Genomic DNA, 26,369 nt, shown 5'->3' on the forward strand with positions numbered 1-26,369 from the left:
TGCCAGTTATCCAGACCTTTGCCTTGTCACTAATCTCTGGAAGAGAGAAAGAGGCTGACAACTTTGTGCAATTCTGCCTCACTTAAATCCAATTCAAGATATCACCCCATGATGTCATTGTCCTCTTCCAAAACTTAGGATGACTAACAACAACATTATCCCCAACCTCTGGACAATAATGACCTTCCCCTTATGACCTAACATTTTATTTTGCAACTATCTAATGCATTCATCATGTAATATTGCTTTACAGTTGTTTTTGTTTGTATGGTATCTTCTTACTAGACTGTAAGTTCTGAGGCAGGAACTAAGTTTTAACTAAACTTTGTATCTCTCCTATCACCTAATACATAGGAGACACAACAAAGATTTGTGGAATGAAGGAGTAAATGAACAATCTACACTACTGCTTTTTTATAACACTTTTCTTGTAAATTTCCATTGTGTTATGTTAATATGCATGGATGCATGCAATTTTCTATTAAGAAAAGTTCCACAATCAATAGTCTTTCTACTTAAAGGAGAAGAATTTCAAACACTTTGCAGAGCTGTTATTTCTAAATTAAGTGGGAAATAGCATTAGAGGATCACAGATCAAGAAGCAGAAGGTGGACCCCAGCTTCTGAGATAAGAACTCAGTGTTTGACAAAAACTGCTGGGAAAACTGGAAAATAATATGGCAGAAAATGGGCATAGACTTACCTCTGACACCACATACCAGAATAAAGTCCAAATGCATAGGTATAAAGATTGATAGTATAAACAAATTAGGGGAGAAAGGATAAGTTTATCTGTCAGATTTATGGAGAATGGAGGAATTTATAGCCAAACAAGAGAGAACATTATGAAAGGTAAAATGGATAATTTTGATTACATTAAGTTGAAAAGTTTTTGCACAAACAAAGCCAATGCAATCAAGATTAAGAGGGAGACAGAAAATTGGGAAAGAACTTTTACAACTAGTGTCTCTGATAAAGGCCTTATTTCTAAAATATATAGAGAACTGAGTCAAATTTACAAGAATACAGGTCATTCCCCAATTGATAAATGATCAAAGGATATGAACAGGCAGTTTTCAGAGGAAGAAATTAAAGCTATCTATATTCATATGAAAAAATGCTCTAAATCACTATTAGAGATATGAAAATCAAAACAACTCTGAGGTACCACATCACACCTATCAGATTGGCTAACATGACAAAACAGGAACATAATAAATGTTGGAGAAGACGTGGTAAAGTTGGAACACTAATTCATTTTTGGTGGAACTATACCATCCATCTGGTGAGCAATTTGGAACTATGTCCAAAAGGGCTATAAAAATGTGCATACCCTTTGACCCAGCAATACTGCGTCTAGGGCTGTATCCCAAAGAGGTCATAAAAATGGGAAATGGACCCAGGTGTACAAAAATATTTATAGCAGCTCATTTTGTGGTGGCCAAGAGCTAGAAATTGAGGCAGTGCCTATCAATTGGGGAATGGCTGAACAAGTTGTGGTAGATGAATGTAATGGAATACTATTGTGCCATAAGAAATGATGAGCAGGCGGACTTCAGGAAAACCTGGAAAGACATATATGAACTGATGCTGAATGAAGTGATCAGAACTAGGAGAACATTGTATATAGTAACAGTCATAGTGTATGAAGACTTATTTTGATAGACTTAGCCCTTTTCAGCAATGGAAGGACCTAAAACGTTTTCAAAGGACTGATGGTGGAGAATGCCATCCACATCCAGAGAAAGAACTATGGAGTCTGATTGCAGAGTGAAACAGATTATTTTCTCTTGTGTTTTGTTTTCTTTCTAATAGTTTCTCCCATTCTTTATAATTCTTCTGTGCAACATGGCTAATGTGAAAATATGTTTAATAGGAATGTACGGGTAAAGCCTAAATCAGATTGCAGGCCACCTTTGGGAGGGAGGGTGGAAGGAGGGGGAGAAAATTTAAAATTTATGGAAGTGAATGTTGAAAACTGAAAATAACTAAAATAAATATTTTTAAAAGAGAGAAAAAGAAACAGAAGGTACTTCAGAGGTCATCTTATCCAACTTTATTTTACAAATGAAGAAACTGAGGCCATAGCTTTATTAAGTGACTTGCTCAAAGTCAAAGAGTATCAGAAGAGAGATTTGAAGTCCAGTCCTTTGAACCTAGGGCTCTTTCCACTATACCATTCATTCAAGCTCCCAATGATAGAAGTGTTTCTTAGGTCAAAGCATGAGTGGCAACGTCTTCTCCACTTGTCCCTCCACATAGCCAGCATTCAAGCCGGGCAGTCCTGCCAGAGTGTTAGAGGGTGTTTACTGTACTCAGAGAAAGGATGCCAGAAAAGGAAAGCATCACTTTATCTCCTCTCTAAAAGGTTAGTTTTTATCAAGGAAACTAGTTTTATTTTCTAAATTCATTTTTTTCAACGAACAAAAATCTATTTTCTCACCTTCTGGAATCTAGTTTTCTTGCATTAGTTATCCATTTCCCCTTGGGATGTGAGGTATGACATTCCATTCCTTGCTTTCAAGATCATAGGAGACTACTGGCCTTTCTCTCCCATTTAGAAAGAAAGCACACTGGAAAGCATGCTTGATTTGGAGTTCAAAGCAAGTCTGCTATTTATTATCTGGGAGACGTTGAATGAGTCACTTAATTTCTCTGTGCCTCAGAGTAAAGTGAGGGAGTTGTACTAGGTGAACTCTGAGGTTCCTTCCAACTCTAAATCTATGATCCTGTGATAGGATTCTCTTAGAAATTTCCTTTGTACTTCAGCACTGAAAAAAGTGCCATCATTTAGTCATATGTTCATTCAAATGTTGAAGGAGAACATCCTATGTGCAAATAACTCTGCTTAGTTGTAAAGACGTGCAATATCCCTCACTCTGTAACTGTGTACAGAGGCAGGGACATGGAAGAGGAAGTCCCTCAGGAGCAGAGGGGTGCCATATTGAAAGTTAGAAAGAGATAGTAGATTGGCATGGTGGCATCACTGCTCTTTCCTGGGCCTGACTGCCAAGTTTACTTGACCTGCTCTGCCAGGGGCTAGCCAAGGCCAGAAGCAATCAGATGTTCCTGGGATAACCAGAGATCAGAGACTGGGGAAAGGACTAACACTCATTAGCTGCAACTGACACCAATCCTGAGTCCCACATCCTAGATCTTAGCTGAGAGTTCTTCCATCATTTCCTTATCTTCATCTAAAATATAATCCTGTTAGAAACATGAATGGCATTCTTCTACTCATTTTAGAGGGATGGAGGTACAGCTGTAACCAATCAAATTCAAACTGCATTTCCTACAACTGCTAGGTTTGAAATAGCTTCTGTATTGTCTGGGAGACTTCTGGGTTCTAGGAGAGTGGCACATCTATAGACGCTTAGTACATGTTTAATATGCATTATGATAATTATGTATCATCAGAAAACACTTGTGAAGTACCTTATATGTTTTGGGCACTGTTTATTATTTATACTACATATGGTATTGGAGTGTGTTTGTCTGCTTCTATGGAGAGACAGTTCCATCAGGCCAAGATCACCTGGAAAAAGGCTTGATGAAACAGAGTAAGGTCAAGAAGAAGGCAAGGTTTGCTCAAGTAGCTAGGGGCTTAGAGCTGATTTTTGACTGGGCAGATCCATGAATCCGCACCATCCTTAGTGAGTTCACACACTATGGAGAGGCAGAGTTAAGGGACAGAAGGATGCTGACTCTCTGAGAACCATAGAGAATATCTCTCAGCCAGTGAATGAGTCAATCACATGCAGACACAACCTGAGAAGGTGATCATGCCCTGAGTGCCCGTGACCCATTAGTTTTTGCTGAGGTGAGTAGCTCTCAGTGCTTCCTGCTGGTTAAAGAAAAAGCAACAAAAATATACAATATACTCCTTGGCCTTTTAGAAGCTCATTGAGGAGAAAAGACACAGATATAGAAAACAATTCAATAGCTATAAAAAGCAATATAGGATTCTAATAGTAAGAACCATTGCTGGGCCCTGTCCAAGGTCTGGGGCACTGCACTGCTGCTTTCTTTCCAAAGGGTCGCTGCTCTGAACACATACAAAGGTAAAGGAATATTGGGGATGGCAGAGCTAGGGTTCATGCTAGAATTATCAGACTGGGTTCACTTGACCGCAAAATCTAGCACAGCCTCAGGGAGCTCTATTGAAGCCCACAAGGTTGCCATGTAGTCCTAGCTACCTCCAATACCTAAGGCAGAAAAGAATATACATAACAGGGAAAGATACCATAGCAGGGCTTCCTGGAGACCTGAGTAGGGAGAATAGGCTGCTGGGGTGAGGGCTGCCTCTCTTAGCTATTTCTCTGTCTTTCTTTCTTCCCTCTGTATCTGGCCCCACCCCCTTTCTCTCTCTATCTTTCCCACTCTCCCTTCTTCTGTCCCTCTTCTTTCTGTCTCCTCCCTTTCTTTTTCTGCCTCTGCCTCTCCTGCTTTTCCTCTATTTCTCTCCTTTTCTCTCTTTTTCTTCTCTCTGTATCTCCCCCTCTCTTTTCCTTCCTCCCTTTCTCTATCTTTCCCACTCTCCCTCCCTCTCTCTCTTCTTGTTTCTTTCTCAGTGTGTCTCTCTGTCTCTCCCCTCCTATCTTCCTCTCTCTCTCTGTTTTTGTCTATCTCTTCCCTTCCTACCTCCCTCTGTCTCTGTCTAACAGCCTGTCTCTCTCTCTCTCTCTCTCTCTTCCTTCCTCTCTGTCTCTGTCAGTCTGACTCTGTCTCTGACTGGATCTCTCTTTTTCTGTGTTTCTATCTTCTCTCTCTTTCTCTCCCTCTTTTCCTCATTGTCTCTTTCTATCTCTCCCTCCTTTCTTCTCTGTCTCTCTTTCTCTCTCTGTGTCTCTGTCTCTGTCTCTGTCTCTCTGTCTCTCTCTCTCTCTCTCCGTCACCATTTCTTTGTGTTTTTATCTACTTCTCTTTATTTCCCTCCCTCCTCCTCTGTTTCTGTCTCTCTATCTCTGTCTCTCTTATACCGCTTCCATGGAAATATTTTGTATGCACTTCCAGTTCTGTCTCAGCAGCCAATCAAAAGGCGCCAAGTCAACAAACTGAAAAGAGTCAAAGAATGCCTGTGCCTGCTCCAGGCCAGTCATTAGGTGGCACTTGGAAAAGCAGGCTCACTAACAGTGCACGTTCCCAGGACTGAGTCCTCATTGGCCAGTCCCCTGTAATCCAGCCAACAGGGCACGGTATCTCAACACTGAATTTAAGCAGCATTCTGGTTCACACTTCTAGCATTCTAACTGCAGCAAAGGACTGCTGGGCTGGATTCAATACTAGCTTGACCACCCCTCCTCAGGGGGGAGCATTCAGACCAGATTCAGAACAAGCACCAGGACTGCCATGGGTTCTTAAAGACTGCAGGAGAAGGGAATAGAAACCTCAGTTAATTAAAAATGGTGGGGAGGGACTGGCTTTTTAAAAAGAATTATTGATACCTTTTTTTTTACATAACCTACATTTCCCAATATCAGTCTGCTCATCCCATCCCAGAGAGCCATTGCTTATAACAAAGAATAGTAAAAGAGGAACAGTTCATCAAAATTAACCCATGCTGCAACCAGGTCTAGTATGATATGGAGATTTCTACATCCACAGTCCTCCAACTCTGCAAAGACAGGAGGGAAGCACCTGCTCATTCCTCTTTTACAGCTAAATCTGTTCACCCTAACATTGAATACGAATTGCTTTGCTGTTCCCGTGCTTTTGATTTACATTGTGGTAGGCATTACATATGTGTTACATATACTGCATATACATATTACTTATGTGTTATGCACATATTACATAGATATAATGCATATATATAGTTGTGTGTGTATGTATTTTCCCCTGATTGTTCTTACTTAGCTTTCCTTCAGTTCATGTAAGTATTCCCCTGTTTCTTTTAAATTTTTAAAAAGTTCTATTAATGTGTTTTGTTTTTATATGACATTTATAGATTACTCCCACTTCGTCAGAGATCTCTTGTAACAAAGTCAAGCAGTTAAGGAAAACCAGTCCTGGTGACCTCATCTGAAAATGCAAGTAACATTTTTCATCTGAAGTGCTCCCTTCCCCCACCCCCCATACTTAAAAACAAAAAAGCAAACCCTTCATTGGGGAAAAAAAATCTTTCTTGTAACAAATATGCGCAGTCAGGAAAGACAAATTCCTGTAACAGTCTTATATATACATACATTCATACCCATACATGTACATAGATAGACAGACTGACAGACAGACAGTGTCTCATTTTAGGTCCTTTTAGGATCTTTCAGAGTTGTTTGTTTTTACAGTATTATTGTTGCAAAGACTCTTCTGGTTCCGCTCATTTTATTCCTTATTCATTAATTTATAAAAGTCCTCAAAAGTGTTCACTTTTATAACATTGATGTTATATAAATTGTTCTACTTCTTATCTCACCCTGGATCAGTTCACACAAATCTTTCTGCATCTTTTATGGATGATCTATTTCTTCATTTCTTTCAACAAAATAATATTCCATCACATTTATGTACTACAATTTATCCAAACATACTCAATTGATGGGTTTCCTCCTAAGTTTCCAGTTTTTATTTCCTTTTGTTCTGTTTGTGTAGCACAAAAAGAGCCGATGTGAATATTTTGCACATGGAGAAACTTTTCCTCTTTGATCTGTTTGGGGGGAGGTGGGAGGTAGACCTAGCAGTGGGATAGTTGAGTCATATCATTTAGTTACTTTTATTGCAGCATCCTAAATGGCTTTCCAGCATGGCTGTACCCCTTCTCAGGTCCACTAATAATATATTAACATGCCTATTTTCCCACTAGTCCTCCAACACTTCTCATGTTTCCTTTTTTGTCATCTTTGTCACTCTTTTGGGTATCTCAGAATTGCTTTTATTTGCATTTGGTTATTTAGTCCAGACTTCTTTCTCTTCCTCAGTTGATACAATAACCACTCAAGAAACATATGTGTGTATGTGTGTATACACATACCTAGATAGATACATATACATATGTATATATACATATTGAACTAGACTTGTGATTTCATTAGTGTGGGAAACCCCCAATGAAGAAATTTCCTTTACCTCTTGGCATTTATGTCTACTCTAAAACTTATAGTCAGGGAGAGTCTTAGAAAAAAGTGGAAAATTACCTATCAGATCTATGGTTAGGAGAAAAGTTCATAGCTAACCAAGGAACAGAGATGATCACCAAAGATAATAATTTCAATTACATAAGATTAAAAAATTTTTATACAAACAAATCTAATAAAACTGAGATTAAAATAGAAATGACTAACTGGGAGAAAAAAATCTTTGCACCAGGTTTTTCTGATAAAAGTATCATTTTCAAGATGTATAAGGAACTTGTTCAAATTTACAAAAATAAAAGTTGTTCCCTGATTGTTAAACAGTCATGCAGCTTTCAAGGAAGAGAAACCCAAGTTTTTATAGCCATATGAAAAAAGCTAATAAAAACTTGACATAGCTCCATGCTCCTTACCTCTACCCCAATCCTAGGCCTGAACAACTGAGCTTCCTTCTTCCTAGTATGTTTGCCAACCTCCCTCCACTGTATATTCTTGTGAGAGTAAGGATAAGCATTCATCATCGCTTAGGACACCCATGTGTATGCTTTGGGAGGGATGACTTTGAGTTACGATGATAGGATTATGGATTTAAGGTTGTAAAAAACTTTAGAATCATTGAGTCCAGGGGTAGGGAACCTGCCACTGGATTCAGTCACAGGGTTGCACTTAAGGACCTAGAGCGCCACATGTGGCCCCAAGGTTGCAGATTCCCTGCCCCTGATTCTAGTCTAACCCTTCTCCCTCCCCCTGTTTTATAGAACAGAAAGCCAAGGCCCAGAGAGATGCAATGACTTGTCCAGGATCACACAGATAGTAAGTGGTAGAACTGGGATTCAGACCCAGATCCTTTAATTTCAAATCCAATGCAGTGGCACATGGTTGCTACCCATCTAAATATGTCTTTTTCAATACTTCAGAGGATCCTCATCACATACATGGCTTATAGGCGTTTCAGTGGTGCTGATTACAATCAACTCATGCCTTTTGCAAATGTAGCTTTGACCTCTAGGGGCAGTAATGGTTAAGCACTTGACCCTGTTTGTCAATGCTGTGGTTTTGGACTCTCTCCAACACCAGAAGAACCTGGGAGGATTAACACCAAATTCTCTACCATTCTCAGAGAGCCCAACTCTCTCACCTAGTGGATCCCAGTCATAGAAATATTATTTTGATGGCTACATGAAAGAGATTGGAGAGAAAAGAGAACAGAATCAGGGAGGCCACTTACGAGATTCCAAAAATTCAGACAAGAGATTATAAAAGCTTGAATGAGAATGGAGGCCAGGTAAGTGGGAAAAATATGACGGATGTGAGTGAGACCTGCTATGGAGACAGAAGCAGTCAACATGCTCACTGTAACTCAGCAAGACTCTGCTTGTCCTAAATCCAGACAGCATGTTTACTTTGGATACAATTTTCACAAGTTGAAAGTAGCAGGTTGGGAACTCAGCACGGAGGTAATGTAGCTCTGTGAAAATGTTACACATTTCCACTCAATGAATCATTTTAACTAGAAGTGATTGAATTAATTGGTTATTCTTGGCATCCTAGAGACATTCCCTTAGATTTTCACTAAGTGGATGGATTTAGTTTGCATTTAATCCTTGGATATGTCTACTTCTAAATATAGTTTCTTCTGCATGACTTGTAGAACATGGAAACTCCCTTTCCTAAATTTGAGCAATTCAGAGGCAAGTACTCAGTTCCTACCGGCAAGGTGATAACTAGCATTTACGTAGTGCTCTAAAGTTTGCAAAATGCTTTACTAATATTATCTCATTTAATCTTCACAAGAACCTTGAAAGGTAGGTGCTATTATTGCTCCCATTTTATAAATGAAGAAACTAAGGCAGAGTCCAAGTGAATCAGTAAGCACCCCAACATACACAGGGGGGCCTATCATGATCTGCATTTATAAAAGGAAAGGCCACTTTTGAGGGGCCAATAATCACTTTAATCGGTTCAAACAAAGCTTCCAGACACCCCTTTTTTATCTTTTACATTCCCAAAGTTACCAAGCCTTCCATCTATTCAACAAACAACCTTTTTATCTTTATCAAAACCTACAGATAGGGCTCTACTGCCTGAATCAGAGCAGTATTGCTTTACAATCTACAAATATCCCTGGATTGAGAGAGCCTTTGCATCTGAGCAGTTGGGGGGGTCTGAACACACGACCACTCAGAGTCTCAGTCAAGTAATTACAAGATCCATCTCATAAGTGAACCCCCAAAGTAAAACACTAACCTCCCAGTATATATAATGAAGACTCAGCTTCTGACTGGCTCAGAGTCAGCAGGCATGAAACCCACATGATTCAGCACAGCTGTGAATCATCAGGGCTCAGAGGAGACTGAACCCTGAGGTGCTCACAATCTCACCTGAGCCTGGAAAATAATTCCAAACAAGCAAATCCCACCCAGCTTGTAGCCACACCAGGGTCACACAGCTGGTGTCTGAGGCGAATTTGAACTCAAGACTTCCTAACTCCTAGTCTAATGCTCTATCTACTGTGCCACCTAAAAGCTCTAGTAGTGCCCATCATCCATAAGTAAAACTCTGGATTGACATGGACACAGAATCAATTATAAAGGTTTATTAAATAATCAATATGCTTTTTAGTTCTTGCCTCTACTGAGAATCTCTCCAGGAAAATAATAATAATTAATAATAACAATAACATTTACCTAGCTCTTACTATGTGTCAGGTACTGTGCTTAGTGATTTGCAATTATTATAACATTTTATCTCTGCCATCAGTCTTTGGCCTAGTGACTTCTTTGAATGGCCCATAATAGACCCAGCCCAAGCCTGAGTTTAGGTTTGTTGATTTAGAATGAGTGGAAATGGCAATTGTTTTCTGTTCTGGTAAGAAACTCCGAGGGTTTTCCCCTCCCACACTGATATCTTTGGGATGGTAAATGTCTCAAGCCTTATCTAGTCCTAAGTCATTGAATGGGTGTGGCCTCGACAAACTGAGACCAAGGAAAGACCTTAACTTAGAAAGGCTGCAATCACCCACTGCATCATGGGTTGTCATCATGGCCAGTAGTCCTAACCTTTGTCTTGCCACTGGACTCTGATGACTCTGGAGAAGAAAATGAAGCTGATGGCTTTGCATAGCTCTGCCTCACTCAAATCCAGTTCACTTGAAAATCAAGACACCATTAACATAATGTCATTGGTCCTCTTAGAGAAAAAAGAGCAAACAGCTTAACTCTGGGAAGAAAAACATAATTGCATCACTTTCATGTGACCTCTTGCCTTCCTCTCTCGCACCTGACAAGGACTAAGAAGGAGAAAAAAGAAAAGATGGAGTCGTCTTCAGGCTCTTGGGTATGCCTGGTACATCTGGACTGTGGTGAAAAACAATGAAATTATGTATCATTTCATCAAAAGTAACCCTAGAGACTGTTTTCTTAGAGCAGCAACTTGTTCCATATAGCCCATAGGCTATCACATAATATCTATTCCATACAGGCTTACCCCTCCCCAGGCTACAGATCTACATGTGAGGGCAAGAACTAATCTCTCTCACACATATATGTATACACACATATATGTGTGTATACAGATATATACACACATATGTATACACATGCATATATGTGTGTATACCCACACACACGTGTGTATCTGTATATATGTGTATGTATGTATGTATGTATGTATAGACACACATATGTAATATTTTATATTCTTGGGATAAAACAAGGGATTCTTGCTTTATTCTTGAGATAAAGGGCATCCCCAGCTAAAGTAAACAATCTTCAAGGCCACAGGTTGTCATTTGTTAAATTACCTCCTTGGGGTAAACATATGGTCCCCCGAGATTGGTAAAAAGTTAATTTGTTTCTTTGGAAGCTGTTTCCTGTGTATCACTTACAGCAGCATTTGCCAAATGAATTTGGCTAGGGAACGCTTTGGGCCATAGAACACTTGAAATACATTGGCAGAAACCATAAATGCTACTTCAGGGCTTTGAGGGGTATGGAAATTCCCAACGCAATCTGGGAGTAAAATAGAGAGAATTAAACTTATTTTCATTTCCAAAATTTCTGCATGTAATAAGTATTTTTGATATACAAGTATTTCATATTTAAGATTTTAGAGGGAGAAGTATCATTAGCATGAACATTTTCTCACATAATCACTATTCATATTATATACCATACCACCTCACTTTATCTTTTACCAATTAAGTGCAGAATTGTGGTCAGAAAACTCAACCAAACACTAGGGCTTTGTGGAACTTATGCTGGGAAACACAATGGCTCCAAGAAAGCCAAATGAAGACACAAGTTTGAGGGAATTGTTTGAATAATTCAAGTAAAACAATAAAAAATCACAATAGTCTAGATAGGCTATATAATTGAGGAGATAAATTCCTACTACATAATCTCCCATTGTGCTTGGGACTAAAAGATCTTCATTCATTGAGAGAAATTTTTTGAATTTGGTTCCCCAGAAGGCTGTAGGTTGGTGTTACCAGTCTTCCCTTCTGATTCTATTAGGGAGAATTCCTTTATAATTTTAAAAAGGGATATAGAGTACATAAATAGTCTTTGTCGTTCAGTCATTTCTGTCTCTTCATGCCCTTACTTGGGGTTTTCTTGGCAAAGATGCTGAAGTGGTTTGCCATTTCTTTCTCCAGTTCTTTTATGGATGAAGAAATAGAGGCAAACAGGGTTAAGAGACTCGCTCAATCCTGAGCAAGCTAGGAAGCGTCTGAGGTTGGATTTGAATGTAGGTCTTCCTGACACCAAGTCCAATGCTCTATCCCCTGTGCCACCCAGCTACCCCTAAATAGCGTTTATACTCAGTTCAATACTTCTTTTTCTGCCTCTCATCTTCTGGTCTATGTGGTTGATCAGAAGCCCACACCTCCTCCTTCTATTATCCTCCCACTCTACCATACACATACAGACATATTTCCAATAGAATTTTAAACTTATATATACTTGGTAAAATGCCTTGAAGCATTTACAGTGTAGTGGAAAGATTACTGAACTAGAATCAGGAGTCAGGAGATCCAAATTCATATCAGTGTTCTGTTACTTCCATGTAACTATTAGCTAGTTACTTCCTATCTCTGTATTTCAGTTTACCTCCTACCTATAAGACAGGGTTGGACTAGATACTTTCTATTTCATTTCTAATATCCTAGATCAGAGACTAAGAATTTATGTTCTAGATGGCAATACCATCTAGATCAAGTGTTATACTGAAGCCCTGCTCTATCAGATATTGTTTAAGTATCAAGTATACTTATACATATGTTCATACATTATGCATACACATATAGGTATACCCACAGGGGAGGATATAGAAGAATTGAGTTCAAGCTCTTCATTTAACACATAATAGCCATTTTCTCAAGTCACTTAACCTCTAACTGTGGCAGGTAGTCCCCTATGAGAGACAGTATAGCAGAGTAGAAAAAGCACTTGTTCTAGAGTAGAAGGACCTGACTTCATATCCTGTTTCTTATTACTATCTGCATGACCTTGGACAAGTCTGTTAACCTTCTTGGGATTTAGGATCCTCATTGTTAAAATAAAGGGGTTGACCTTGATGGCTACTGAGCTGTCTCTAAGCTATAGATCTAGAATCCTGTGAATTTACAGAGTGTTCATCTACCTCAATGGATGGTGTTTCCACATCAGGATCTTTCCATGCCAATGAAATCCCAAGTCTAGACCCCAAAAGAAAAGTAGTGCATGCACACACTTCATTGAAGAAGTACCAGATATTGATAACTTCCCTATTATTTTTAAATTTCTCTTATTACTGGAAATCCAAAAGAAACATGTTCATAGTTACAACCACTGCTTGTCAAATCTTTATTTAGTATTTTGTCTTCATTAATGTTTTCCATAGTAATGATGAATAGCTCAATCCAGACAACATAGTCTTCTCTTATTTATCTCTAAGTTAGAATCCACTTCTCTTGTAATACCTGGCTCGAGCCAGGACATCATTACCAAAGTCACAACTGAGGTCTTGGTTACTTCTGACATATCCTGTCCCTTTATTGTACGCACAGAGTCCACCTAAAATAAACAAATGTGATTCAGTACAGGACAAGGCAAATATTTAAAAGGTTATTATTTCAGCCTTACAAAGAGAATCGTAGACAGTTTCCAAAGGCACCTGGCCACCATGAAGTGGCTTAGATATTGGGGAAATTGACTCAGTGACACTAAATTTGTCACTAAGCATTCCGTTGCTCTTATTTCACTCTTTTATTTTTGCCTTTGTGTGTCCTTTGCCTATAATGCTATTTGAGTGAATGAATCAGTTCTTCAAAGATCTTTGATTTAATTAATGCCACTACCTACATAATTCAGTCTCCTGCCCCTTAGTAGATAGTCTTCATGAGTTTCTGTGGTCAAAAACTTTATCCACCAATCCTCTCTGGTAAAACCTTTGTTTGAACTTAACCAGGCTGGATCTTGGATGACAGACCGTTGCTGAGATGGCATTGAAAGCTTTTCCAGCTTTGTAGCCCTGTTTAAAACTCCACACAGCAAAGTCTTCATGAGCACAGAGTGACTTTTCCATGATGATAGGATGTTCTGTCATGGGGGGAAGCAATGAAATTCCATGTACCTCTTAGATACTGGTCAGTGGTCCATGTTGGGAATCTCCTCTGAATTTCTTTAATTCTTATAGTCAGATTGTCACTAATTTGAGCCACCCGTGATTCACTGGTCCAATATGTAGGCATGTTCTGGACAGCACCAGTCTAGAAGAAAAGGGAACAGAGAGATGCCCTATGATAGGGTTTAATGGCTGCAATACTATTTATTGCCTTTGCTTTTCCTATTCTTGTTCTCTTCCTTCCTCAGCATTCTCCTCCTACTTCTCACACAGAGAAAAGACTGGAGCTTAAGATTAAAATCTTGCTTCTAAAATGACACATAGCAGTAGAAAGAAAGAGAGGTAGAACTGAAAGCCAAGGAAGGAAAGGAGGAAAAAAGGAAGGAAGGAAATAAGTATTTAATAAGCACTTACTATGTATTAGTTCAGGGGTGGGGAACCTGCAGCCTTAAGGTCAACCTGTGGCCTTCTAGGTCCTTAAGTGTGGCCTTTTGACTGAGTCCAAATTTTACAGGACAAATCATTTTATTTTTGTTAATACATTTTTGTTCATCTTTTATATTTTTATTTTATTTTAAAATGAATGTGTTAAAAATACCAAAGAATAAAATAAGTTTTAACGAAATAATTCTCCTAGATTGACCAGCACAATCAGAACATTTAGTAAGCCATAAAGGCTGAATGGATGGCTGCTGTGCTTATGATTTAGTTCTAACTTCCCCTGCCTGACTGTCACCACTACCCCCAGGAGGCTGACTGGTGAGAGTTTATGGGGGTTGACGCAACAAAGTCATTAAAAGGTTAGTTAAAATTAATAAATAGTTTTCATTTTTTGAAATTATTAAGTATGTAGTGTTGAGGTCTGGGGGTGCTGGGACCATGAAATTCAAGGGAAAGAGACATAGGTCCTGCCTCAGATGAATTCGACTCAAGCCTTCTTTCAGTCAGAAGTAAGGTTTATTAGAACACCAGTTGGTGTGGGAAAAATTTTTAAGAATCCACCATATTTATGACATTTGTACTGACAAGCAGGCCAGATTGAATCTGAGCATTGGCCAGACTCTTAAAGAATCTGAAAAATTTAATGGGGGGCAAGATGGACTTTGGGAAGGATCTAGGAGTAGCCAAGTAGTCTGGGGTGACTGGGAAGTAACAGAAAAGGATTGGAAAGGGCTGGGTGCCCCAGGTGTGCCCCAGGGACCTAGGACACATGGGAAAATCCAGGGGTTTTTCTTTTTTGGGGTCCAGATCTCAAAGACATGCTCTTTTCCTTCTAGGGGTTCAGATCCCATCCCCATCAGTAGTTAGATTTTTACAAAATAATGTAGATTTTTAAGTATACCTAATTGAAATTTCTCAAATGAGGTCTTATTTGATTACAGCTAAGTTAATGCAACCTTCCAACATGGAAAGTTTCCTTATCCCTGAACTTGTTACTTTACTAAGTACTTTACAGATATTATCTTATTTGATACTCACAGTAGCTCTGTGAGGTAGGTGCTATTATTATCCTCATTTTACAGTTGAGGAAAATGAGAAAAAGTGATTAAGAGACTTGCCCACCATTACATAGCTAGTAAATGTTTGAGGCTGGATTTGAACTCAGGTCTTCCTGACTCCAAGCACAGTGACTCCAGGCTGATTGCAGATAGTCCAAAATTAATCTGATCATACGAGCATGACTTTTTTTGGTTACTGGCTCAACCATACCTAGTGAACATGGGTGAAAAATTGTTTTTCATTCACAACTATAATTCTTTTCAAAGGATCTGAGGGTTGAATTTACTGTCATCTATCTGCTTTGCCTGTTGGTGGAGAAAGAGTAGGACCAAGAAGATGAAGAGGAAGAAAAAAAGAGGGAGAAAGCATTGGAAGAGTAAAGGAATATGCCAATATTTCTTCTAGAAACATTTTAGCAAGTCTGGAGAAAAGCTGAATCTTATCTAACTTTACCTAGACAAGCTCATTCATTACAGGAATACCTGACATTCATCAGCAGAATCAAATTCGACAGGGTACCTGGGAGCAATTGTAAGGAAGTCATCCCAAAAGTTCAGTGAAGACCTGATTCTGCCTGACAATTTATGAAAAAATAGATACTACTCATCTTCTCTACGTAGGAGCTCCAGATTTGTAATTTCATCATTTAAGAAGCACAGAGGATGGAAACTCCCTCCGCTCATGGTGATCAGCAACTGTGTAATTTAGAATCTTAAGAGAGTTGCCTGGGAGCACTGAGAAACCAAATAATTTGTCCACGGTCACACAGCTGGAATGCATCAGCAGTAAGATCTGAACCCAGGTCTTCTTGATTCCAATGTCAGCCCCGCTATCTGCTATCCTACTTTGCTTCTTTTGTGATGTAAACTACAAAAAATTATAGCAATCGTGCCAAACTTTCTCAATTTGGTCATTTTCCTTATACAATGATAGTCCAAGGAGGTATTTTAATTTTCTAATACATTCTTTTCTTTACTTTTCTTTTTTTGGCCACCTTTCAGTTCAGTCAACACATCCTGTATATTTATGTTCAACCTCCCATCTCCCTTACTTCTCTGTGACTGTCAAAGGGGCCACCATTCCTCCCATCACTCAACCTTGTAAACTTGGTATCATCCTTCGTCCCTCACTCAACCTCCCTCCAACAAGATTCAATCTTTTGTTGAGTCTTCTCATTTCAATCTTCGTAACATCTGTCAAGCTGACAAAGTGAGCTTCCTAAAGCTCAAATCTGACTATGTCCTCTCTCTACCTAATAAACTCCAATACCTGCCTCTTATCTTTAATGGAAAGTCCTATGACTTTTAACACCCTTTAAAACCTTGCCCTTTCCTACTTTTCTAGTCTTTTTACACTTTACTCCTTCTCCCTCTCCTCTCACTATGTACTCTATGATTCTGTGAAACTGGCCTTTTTGTTCTTCCTAAACACAGTTCTCCACCTCCCTCCCAGCTCTCTGCCTTTTCTCTGGCTGTCTCCCATGCCTGGAATGCTCTCCTTGCTTCCTAACTTCCTAACTTCCTTGGCTTCTTTTAAGGCTCAATTTAAATCTTACTTTCTTTAGGAGGCCTTTCCTGGTCCCTTCTTTATTCCTTCCCCTTGCTTGTGCCCTCCCCCTGAGATGTCTTTTCCATTTATACTGCATATATCTATGTACAATTGTTTGTACCAGAAGGAGAGACTGAGGACAGTATGTCCCAGGTGTGTCAAACTACTACCATCACTTTGATCACTATCTTCCTTTAGACTTTGATGAGGACAGTCCAGGATCCTGAACTCAAGAGCCTTAGAAGTAGTAAAGCCCCTCAAACTATCAAACCTACTTCCAGCCCAGCTCCCACAGCCATTATCAGGGGGAAAATCATTGTGGAGAAAGAGTCTATGTTCTCTAGCAGCAGCAGCAGCAACTGACCGACAACCACCAGCACGAGTCCTGGGAGTGGCAGGCCTCCCACCCTCAAACCACTCATCTTTTTCCAGACCACTCCTCACAGCCATCATCCAGGGAAGTAACTGAGGAGAAGGGACCAGGCATTCCTGCCACATGCAAACTAACTGACAGCCACAGGCCAGGCAAGCCAGCCCAGCTGAAGCAACAAGACATCAAGGGAGGGAGAGAGGAGTCAGCATCTGCAAACATGGCACCATCTACTTTGAAGAGAAATCTATGATCCTTGTAAATGAAGCAGTAATACAGCTGGGCACTTTCCATCCTCTATCTACAGGTACATATGGAAACAGTTGTATTTTTGTTTTAACTGATATGCAGAAGAGATCGCCCAATGTAGTCAAAAAGATCTGGCTTCTCGTTGGCTCCTACCCTTATTAGCAGCAGAACCATAGCCAAATCATTCTCTAAGCCTCAATGACTTCATCTGTAAAATGGGGAGATTAATTCTTGCACCACTGTCCTCACAGAGTTGTGAGGAAAGTGACTTGCAAACCTTAAATTATGTCAGTTACTATGATTGAAGTTATTATTATTCTAGTTATTATAGTAGTAGTGAAGTACCTGTACCAAAACATTTCCATTGGCTACATACCCCGCCACTGCCAAGGTCACTGCCTCCATAGGACTCCCGGGACATGATACCAGCAATCACAGCAGGATCCACACAGTATTTTCTGCCAATCACCCTCAGTGTGGGCTGAAATCTCTGGACATATGGTAAGTCCATCTCAGCCAACCTTTCAGAAGCACGAACACCTAAAGCAAATGGGAAAGGAAGCAAAGTGTGAACACTTGTGAAGTGTGGTTCTATAGAAAGTACATCTGAAACTGGAACATTGAGACCAGCTGCCTTAATGCCTCCATCAGGTGTGGTGAATTCATGGGATCTCGGTAGAACATCTAAAATACGCAAAGCATGACATGAATTCCCGTCTGACCTAGTGATATTAACTTAAAGTATCCCTGACCTTTTATATGCATCCTACCACTGACTTTCTTTTAGGCATTGTCTCTCCCAATTAGGAGACAAACTCCTTGAAAGCAGGGGCTGGATTTCTTTTTCTACTTGTATCCCTAATGCTTAGCAAAGTGGTAGACAAGTAGTAAGTGTTTAATAAATGTGCTGTTTTTATTTATCTGGGAATTCCCTACATGGATAAAATCACAGGTCTGATCTCTAACCTTTTCCAGTTTTCAAAGCGCTTCCACATCAGTATTCTTCCAGTCATTCTAAGAGGTCAGTCAAGTAATTATTAACCCCATTTTACTTATGATGAAACTGAGACTCAGAGAAGCTATATGATTTGTCCAAAGTATGAGATTAAGAAAGGCTAGAATTCAGATCTCTTCATTTCTAATTTAATGATTATCAATTGTACTATACCATTCCTGCCTCTTAAGAAGAATGAGGGGGATAAAAATTTGAAATTTGAAAATAAATATTTCTTCACCTAACTAGTCAATCACTTAGCAGATGTATGAATCAGAGGCAAAGACAGCGACCTTGGGAAGGGTGCGGCATGGAGGAAAAAGTGATTTGCATGTTTTTCAAGTTCGAGGAAGTTCTTTGTGAGATGATTCAGGCACCGTGGGTCATAAGTGAGGGCACTGGGCATAGGAAGCTGAGTAAAGATATCGAAATCCTTATGAAATTCTCCAGAAGGAGTGGTGTTGGTTAGGAGAAAATCTGATTTCTTATGAGAGGAGAGGTAACAACATTGAACGAGGTCCATGAAAGGCAGAATTGTGGCTGCCATGTAAAAAAAGGAGAATAAATCATAACCAATCTATAAAAGTGAACTCGTTATTTAGGGACCTTTTTAAAGAAACAGAAGAAGAATCTAGAAAAGAGAAAATCTCTTCCAATTATGGTAAGTACCATACCACATAAATTCAGTCCTCTTTGTCTTCCAATTATACATGAAGCTCCAGGGGTATCGATGTTTCTGACATTTCCATAGCATCCCCAACTGGTACTTTCAGTAGGGTCTGGAGGAAAAGAGATTTCAGAGTAAGCTTCTAGCTGATGTAGTTCAGAACAGCTTTGACTATGGGTGTGGCCACCTAATAGAAAACACACTAGCAGTGAATTCTTGCTTCCTGCTTTGTCAAACTTTAGAAGGGAGTAGCGATGTTCATTTCGCTCATTAACCAGTACTGGTCATCTCGGAACTGGGCTGTGAAACTATACATGCACTATTGGAGACAGGAAAACTGCCTCTCAGAGCTTCCTTCTCCATTATCTGCTGCATTCAGACTAAGGATGGTGTCTCCCTAAAACTTGTGAAGAGTTGCCTTTTTGAGGAATTTCACAGACCTGAAGAGACCAAGGCCTCAGGAAGAAGAAACAGTTGGGGACCATCAACTCTTGAGAAACTGATCTCCAATGTAAATGAAAAATGATTTCCAATATGAATTGTAAAGCATCTCCCTTTCCAATCCTACTGGTTCAATCTAGCCTGTGACGTATTTAGATATGGTTTTGGAAGAGTGGGAAAGTCATTCTTTGTCTCAACTTAATTTTTCTCCCCTTTGTTCTTCTCTGTGACCTCAATTTAGTCTCAGAATTTCTCTCTAGGGGCTTAGATGGTACTTTAACCAGATATGTGTTTTCTAAATAGAACCCTAGCTCTGAGGAAAGGAGATAGGGGAAATGTGTCCTCTGCCAGCAAGATCAGCAAAGGGTATCTGTGGGGGGTGGGGGGGACTGAAGAACTTTAATTCATATCTTTCATCCACTAAAATAGGTTGTCACTCTTGGGGAAGGCTCATTTCATTCTGCCTGGGAGGATGCCTTGCAGATAACTGCTGACATGCAATTATTGAAAGGAAGAGGCTTCTTCCTTAGGGAAAATATCAGAACTGTACATAAATTATATTCAAAATCTCTAGTAACAACTAACACTTACATAGTTCTTTAAGGTTTACAGATAATACCACTTTATCCTCAGTGGTTAAGTGCTATTATCACCCCCATTTTACAGATGAGGAAATGAGGCAGGCAGAAGTTGTAGCTTCTCCAGGGTCGCACCACTAGGATTGGAACTCGGGTCTTCCTGATACCAGGTCCAGAGCTATGTCCACTACACTGTGCAGCTGCCATTTGACCAGCTAGTATTTCTACGAGTACATTCCCTTGAAAATGACTTCTGGTGTTAGAACGAGCCTTGGACACAAGGATCAACCAAACAGGTCCCTGTTAAGCTTAGGAGTCCAGAGAAAGGGAGGGACATTTCCACAGAGGATGACGATCATTTCTGAGAGTGAGAGCTGAAAAGAAAGGCTTTCCCAAGTTGCAGGAAAACGAAATGAAGCTGGAGATTGTACTTTTTGTTAAGCTTTTTTTTACACATCTGTGATTTCATCAATGTCTCTGCGAGATCTGAGTAAGGAACTTCCTTTATCAGTGCTCATCAGCACTTGTGGAACTACTTACAGGCTTGGAGAATTAACCATTAAAATTGCCCTTCCACTCTTTTCATTTGGTTGTCCTTTCTAGTTATTTTGGGCATTAATTGCAGTCCTTTGTAATCAGATAAGTTGTCATGACCCAACAATGAATCCTTAGAAGACAATAGCTTACAGAACATCACTGGGTTTGGAGGTAGAGGACCTGGGTTCTAATCTTCACTCAGCTATTGCTTTCATGGCCTTAGGCTAGGCATGTAGCCTCTCTGGGTCTCAGTTTCCTCATCTATAAAATGAGAAGGTTGTACTAGATGACCTCTGAGGTCCCTTCTAGCTAATATACTTTGAGAGAGTTAGGCTAGATAACTTTTTTTTTTTTTTTGGTAAGTGACTTGCCCAGGGTCACACAGTTAATAAATGTCAAATGTCTAAGATTGGATTTGAACTCAGATTCTCCTGACTCTAGGGCTGGTCCTCTATTCACTGTGCCACCTCGTTGTCCCACTAGATAACTTTTTAAGGTTACTTCCAGCTCAGAACCTTTTAAAAATATATGGTATATTTCATAAATTTAAATATATTTTAAAATAGAATTCCGGAAAATTCCTCCCAATCCTCCATCAAGCTGACAGCTGTGAAAATGCTAGTATTAATTTGAAAGAGAGATATGAATTCCTTTTAGATCTATAATCTTTTGGGTCAGGAGATTATAGATAAGTACAGAGGTCCAGGAGGGGGAAATACTTTTTTTCCTGATTCTTATGGTCAATATTTATGGAATTGACTCAGATTTATCAACACTGGTGTTCATATCCTCTTTATGATTTGTATAACATGCTCTTTTAAAAGAGTGTATCTTTCTAAGAGAACCCCAAAGGACTAATGATAAAGCATATTATCCACCTCCAGAGAAAGAACTGATATTCTGATATTGTCTGAATTTTCATTTGAATCTTTTCATAAAAAAATTACTAATCCAGAAATGTTTTGCATGATTGCAAAAAGACAAAGTATATCTTTTGTAAATGGAATGATAAGTAAATTCCAATAACATATATTTAAATTCAGACCCCAAATAATATTTTACAAGTCTTCATTCTGAGAAATGACCTCATTAACCTGTGTATTTCCTTTGCTTTTTCTGGGCTCCAAAGAGTAACAGGAACTGAAGAGAGAGCTGGGCCTGGAGTCAAGAAGACTTGAGTTCTGGCCTCCAACACTTACTGTCTTACCTCTAACAAATTTTCATTTTCCCCTGTCTGCCTTGATTTCCTTAACTATAAAATGGAGATAATATCAGGATTGTTGTGAGATTCAAATGAGATAATATAGGTAAACCACTTAGCAAATGCCTAGCACATAGTAGGACCTTAATAAATGCCTGTTCCCTTCTCTTCCTATACCTTAGTTCTAACACCAGAAGGAGAGGGAGGAAGGCGAGGTTTTTTTTTTTAATCTGCAATTTTACCTTTTAGAAGCTCCATCCACCTACCACCCACAGTTCCCCTTCTCCTTGCCAACCCCAAGGACAAATAAATGTTAGCAATGCCAAATGGAAAAGGAAAGGCAGCAACTTACAGATAAGGGCAACAAGACCCAGAAGCAGCCAGGGAACAAGCATATTGAAGGCTCTTGATCTTCAGGACCTAAAATGATTTTGAAATAAATAAAAGTCTGAAAGAATGAAAGCATCAAAAAATACCATAAAAATCTATAATGTTTCTATGGGAAAAGCAAAAATAGGAAGGAGCAAATTTCCCAGGTCCCCACGAAGGGGGAAAATAAAGAAACCATCTGGACTGTAATGACAAAAGTTAGTTCCATGGGTTTTGGTGTCCTTCAGTATGCTTTAAAATGACCTGACTCTCCCTTGGCTTGTAGTGGTTCAAGTAATCCTGAATTTTCCTGATACATGTCAAGGTAGGTATTTAATGACCAATTATTGTTCAAGTCACTTTTCAGTCATGCCCAATTCTCTTTGACCCCATTTGGGGTTTTCTTGGCAAAGATACTGGAGTGGTTTGCCATTTCCTTCTCTAGCTTATTTTACAGAAGAGGAAACTGAGTCAAGTGGCAGTTAAGTGACTTGCCCAGGGTCACACAGCTGGTATCTGAGAACTCAAGTCTTCCTGACTCCAGGCCCCAGCACTCTGTCCACTGCACCATCTACCTTCCCTTTAAGGAATAAACTTGTGAGCATTTCTTTCTTTCCTGCACCATGAAAATCCAGAACATATTTTCTGTTCCTGTCTTCTGCTCAAATCTCAGTCCCAGAGCTAGGAAATAGCAACAACTTGAGTCATCTTGGTGGCATAGTGGAGAAGTGTTGGACCTGGAGTCAGGAAGACCTGAGTTCAAATCCCACCTCAGATACTTACCAGCTGTGTGACCCTGGGCATATCACTCAACTTCTCTTGGCCTTGATCTCCTCAGCTATAAAATGGGGATGATGGTAACATCTACTCTATCCTAGGGTTTTTGTGAGAATTTAATGAAATAATATTTGTAAAGTATTTTGCAAACCTTAAAGAGCTATATAAATACAAGCTGTTAAAATTATTGTTTTATGTACTCTCATCTCAGCAAGAGACAGAAGTGACACTTGCCCATTGGCAACCACTGTGTTCTAAGCCCTTCGCCTACAACACACAAACCTACTTTCTAATCACCATCAAAAAATACAAAAGTACCAGTTTCCTCACAGTCCACTAGAAAAATACCTAAATACTTTCTTCACCTTGAGCCCAGGATATATGGATGATTGCCTTCGTTGGCCCCTCCCTCACCCATCAACTCCACTTGCCTGATTCATTTAACAATAAAACCTCTTCTTCCCTATTGCAGGATGAATTTGCCCTCAGTTACCCATCATTATAATACATTCCTGTAATACTTGACACCTTCAAAATACTTTAAAAGTTATTTCTCTTAGTCATTCCTCATGGAAGAAAAAGTACCTGCAAGGAATTTAAGACTATATTGGAAGGAAAATTCATTTAAAACTTAAAACTTTATTGGAAAGAAAGAAAATTTAAGAAGATAAATTCGCACCACTTTCTAATTGCCAAGCTGAAGGTAAAAGCAGTCATTTCAATAAATACCGTGGCTCTTTTTTTTACTCCATGGTTAATGAAGATGGTCTAATTTTTCAGAATGCTAAAAGAACATGGAGGAGAGACCCACCATTTGTCTGAACACCACTATATTGTTGCCCTGTATGTAAAGGAAGCTGGAGCCATGGCTGGAACAGACATATTCAAGCAGCAAACAGAAAACCTCTATTTAGCATCCACTGAGCACATGGCACAGACAGAACAGGAGCACATACTGAAAGAAAAAAATTTGAAAGAGGTAAAGAGTTTTGGTGCTCCTATTGAGATTACATCTTCATGGGGCCTTCCAGTAACTTTCTAAAAGGAACCTGCTAAAAATGCTTTACTTCCATTCAAACAAGAACAGTAGGTCTGTCCACTTTTATTGCCCCACCTTTAGCCTTGGTAAGAACAAAACACAAACAAACAAAAAAACCACTTGATGGAATCCTTAATGGGAGGTCTTCTCTGGTACTGCAACCATGCAGTTATTTATTCTACAACACAGAGAAGTATGTATCTCTGTTCAGCATGTTATATGTAGTGTGAGATGCTATTGTGACTGTGGCTATCTTTCTGCTAGCAAATATGGCATCTACTTCCACAAAGTTAGGTGGAGAGTGACTTACTAGTTCCTATTGGATCCAGGATTCCCAAATATTTTTAGTGAATTCATTTAGTAAACTCTAATTTTGTTAGACTAAGTACCTGCTAAGAGTAGAAAGGAAAAAAAGAAAAAGGAAGAAAAGGAAGGAAGAAGAAAAGGAGGAAAGGAAGAAGGAAGAAAGGAAAGAAAAGAAAAAAGGAAGACGAGACACAAAAATGCCTAGCAGTACAATACCCTTTGCTCAGTTTTCCAGGCAAGTAAAAATTATCTGTCATAAGAGCTGATAATCTCAAGTGAAGATAATAATAGTGTATAATAATAATTAGGCAGATCTGTGATGATTAATCCGTTAATACATACCCACCCCCCTAATCCTGGAAACTACTCTTTAAATACTAAGAAGAGGGAAGTATCAAGGAAATAATGACCAACACATCAATGACCCCATCTCCTCATTCTCCTGGAGGGGAAAGTGAATAATTGCAAGCAGTACAGTATTCATCTTAAGAGTAGAATAAACTGTCCTGTAGGTAAAAAGGAAGAAACCACATAGATTTTGGAAGAGACTGTAGAGGCTTCTATTCTAACCACTTCATTTTAAAGATAAGGAAACTGAGACACAAAGAAGTTAAATGGCTTGCCTACAACCAAGTAGGTATTAAGTAGCAGAGTTGCTATGCAAACCTAGATTCTCTGACTCTTTTTTCAGTTCATATTCGGCATATTCATACAAAATATTAGTCAAGTAATTCACACATTAGTATTAACCCCCCCACCCCCTTCATCTGGCTAAGGAAACCTTTACTGGCTTTCAAAAGATGCTGCCACTTTCCAGGGTTGAGAATAGCCTTTTCTTGAAATATATCTTATAGAGGGAAAGACGTCGTACTCCTCCCTTAGCAGAGTCTAAACTAATGCCATATTGTCCTAGGAAAAAACAAATCAAGCTGACACGGGTTAAATGGCTTCTGAAGTTTGTTCGTTTCAAAGGCATACTTTCTTCTGTCACCATCATCATATAGGCATTGAGTACGGCTAGGATTTTGGAGGTCCCAGGTCATCCTGACTCTCCTTTCTGGAGAAAGTGAGTCCCTGTCATGACACCCTCCACTTGGGTGTGCTAATTTTAGGGAAATAGCAGCAAGCTGACTTGCCCATCTTTGTACTCCTCCTTTATCCCTTATTATTTTTTAATTTAGTTTTTTAAATTGACATTTTTAACTTTTTCAATTAACAAAAATCTACCTTCTCTCCATCCCACCTCCTCCCATTGAAGAAAAAAGAAAAACAAAACTCTTTTAATAAATGTGCATAATCTAGCAAAAGAAACTTCCATATTGGCCATGTACAAAACATCTCATCTTTTTTCAAAAGAGAAATTCCTTGTTCAGTCTAATGCTGATGCTGCCATCATCAAACATATTTTTGTCCTCATTCTCCCATGTTGCACATATTCTCTCTCTCTCTCTCCCCCATCATTTTCCATTCATCCTTTTCTTCCTTTCCTTTCTTCCTCTCCCCCATCTTCCCTTTCTCCCTTGCCCCCTGCCTCTTTTTCTCCCTCTGTCTCTCTCCATCTCTCTGTCTCTTTTTCAGCCTCCATCTGTCTGTCTCTCTCTCTTTCCTTACTTTTCCCTCTCCCATTATCCTCTCCATTCTCTCCCCCTTTCTTCCTCTCCTCTCTCTGTCTTCCCTTTCTCCTTCTTCCCCCTGTCTTTTTTTCTCTCTCTCTGTCTCTCATCACCACTCCACCCCTCCAACACACAGATTAAGTTTCATTTTTATTGCCATTTTCACACACAGGAAAGAAGCACATAGTCAATAATATTTTAGGATTTAGAATTTCCCTTACAGCAGCCCCTAGTTTCCATAGATTTTCCATCTCTTTCCTTTTTCCTATAATAGAGACCCAGTCATAAATGGAAGAGCAATATCACCATGCACTGGATTCTCAGTCCTCAATAAATTCAAGCATCTTGTCCTCCTCCTGTTTGCCTTTAGACTCACCTGTCTTCAGCAAGTCTTTGTCCTATAAGATTGGCCATACACAAAGCCTCATTTATATATACACAACCTGTGCTTCTCTCCTGCTCTTAAAAAGTACTGAGCTCATCCTACTGTGAGGAAATTTATGGTAAAGTT

The 26,369-nt window shown here is 39.3% G+C and overlaps 1 protein-coding gene and 1 long non-coding RNA gene across 2 annotated transcripts; one reads left to right on the forward strand and one right to left on the reverse strand.

Annotated features, from left to right (window-relative positions):
* Positions 1 to 5,044: 5,044 nt before the first annotated feature.
* LOC140506941 (uncharacterized) lies at positions 5,045 to 9,298 on the forward strand. Its single transcript, XR_011968162.1, has 2 exons — positions 5,045 to 5,726; positions 5,947 to 9,298. It is a non-coding gene; the product is annotated as an uncharacterized lncRNA (long non-coding RNA).
* A 3,587-nt stretch (positions 9,299 to 12,885) lies between these two features.
* Positions 12,886 to 19,285, reverse strand: LYG1 (lysozyme g1). Its single transcript, XM_072615764.1, has 5 exons — positions 19,279 to 19,285; positions 19,005 to 19,184; positions 17,713 to 17,876; positions 13,679 to 13,814; positions 12,886 to 13,119 (listed from the first exon to the last, which is right to left on the reverse strand). The coding sequence occupies exons 1-5, from the start codon at positions 19,283 to 19,285 to the stop codon at positions 13,001 to 13,003; spliced, it is 606 nt and encodes a 201-aa protein (XP_072471865.1). The 3' UTR covers positions 12,886 to 13,000.
* Positions 19,286 to 26,369: the final 7,084 nt, after the last annotated feature.

The sequence above is a fragment of the Notamacropus eugenii genome, chromosome 5, assembly GCF_028372415.1.
Source record: "Notamacropus eugenii isolate mMacEug1 chromosome 5, mMacEug1.pri_v2, whole genome shotgun sequence".
Lineage (NCBI taxonomy): Eukaryota > Metazoa > Chordata > Mammalia > Diprotodontia > Macropodidae > Notamacropus > Notamacropus eugenii.

Excerpts from the sequence above, each read along its gene's own strand:
- LYG1 (XM_072615764.1), bottom strand. Across the intron at positions 17,877-19,004 it reads AAGAGGACTGAATTTATGTG|GTGTTCGTGCTTCTGAAAGG; the intron begins GTATGGTACTTA and ends CATTTGCTTTAG. Across the intron at positions 13,120-13,678 it reads CACTGACCAGTATCTAAGAG|GTGGACTCTGTGCGTACAAT; the intron begins GTACATGGAATT and ends TGTTTATTTTAG.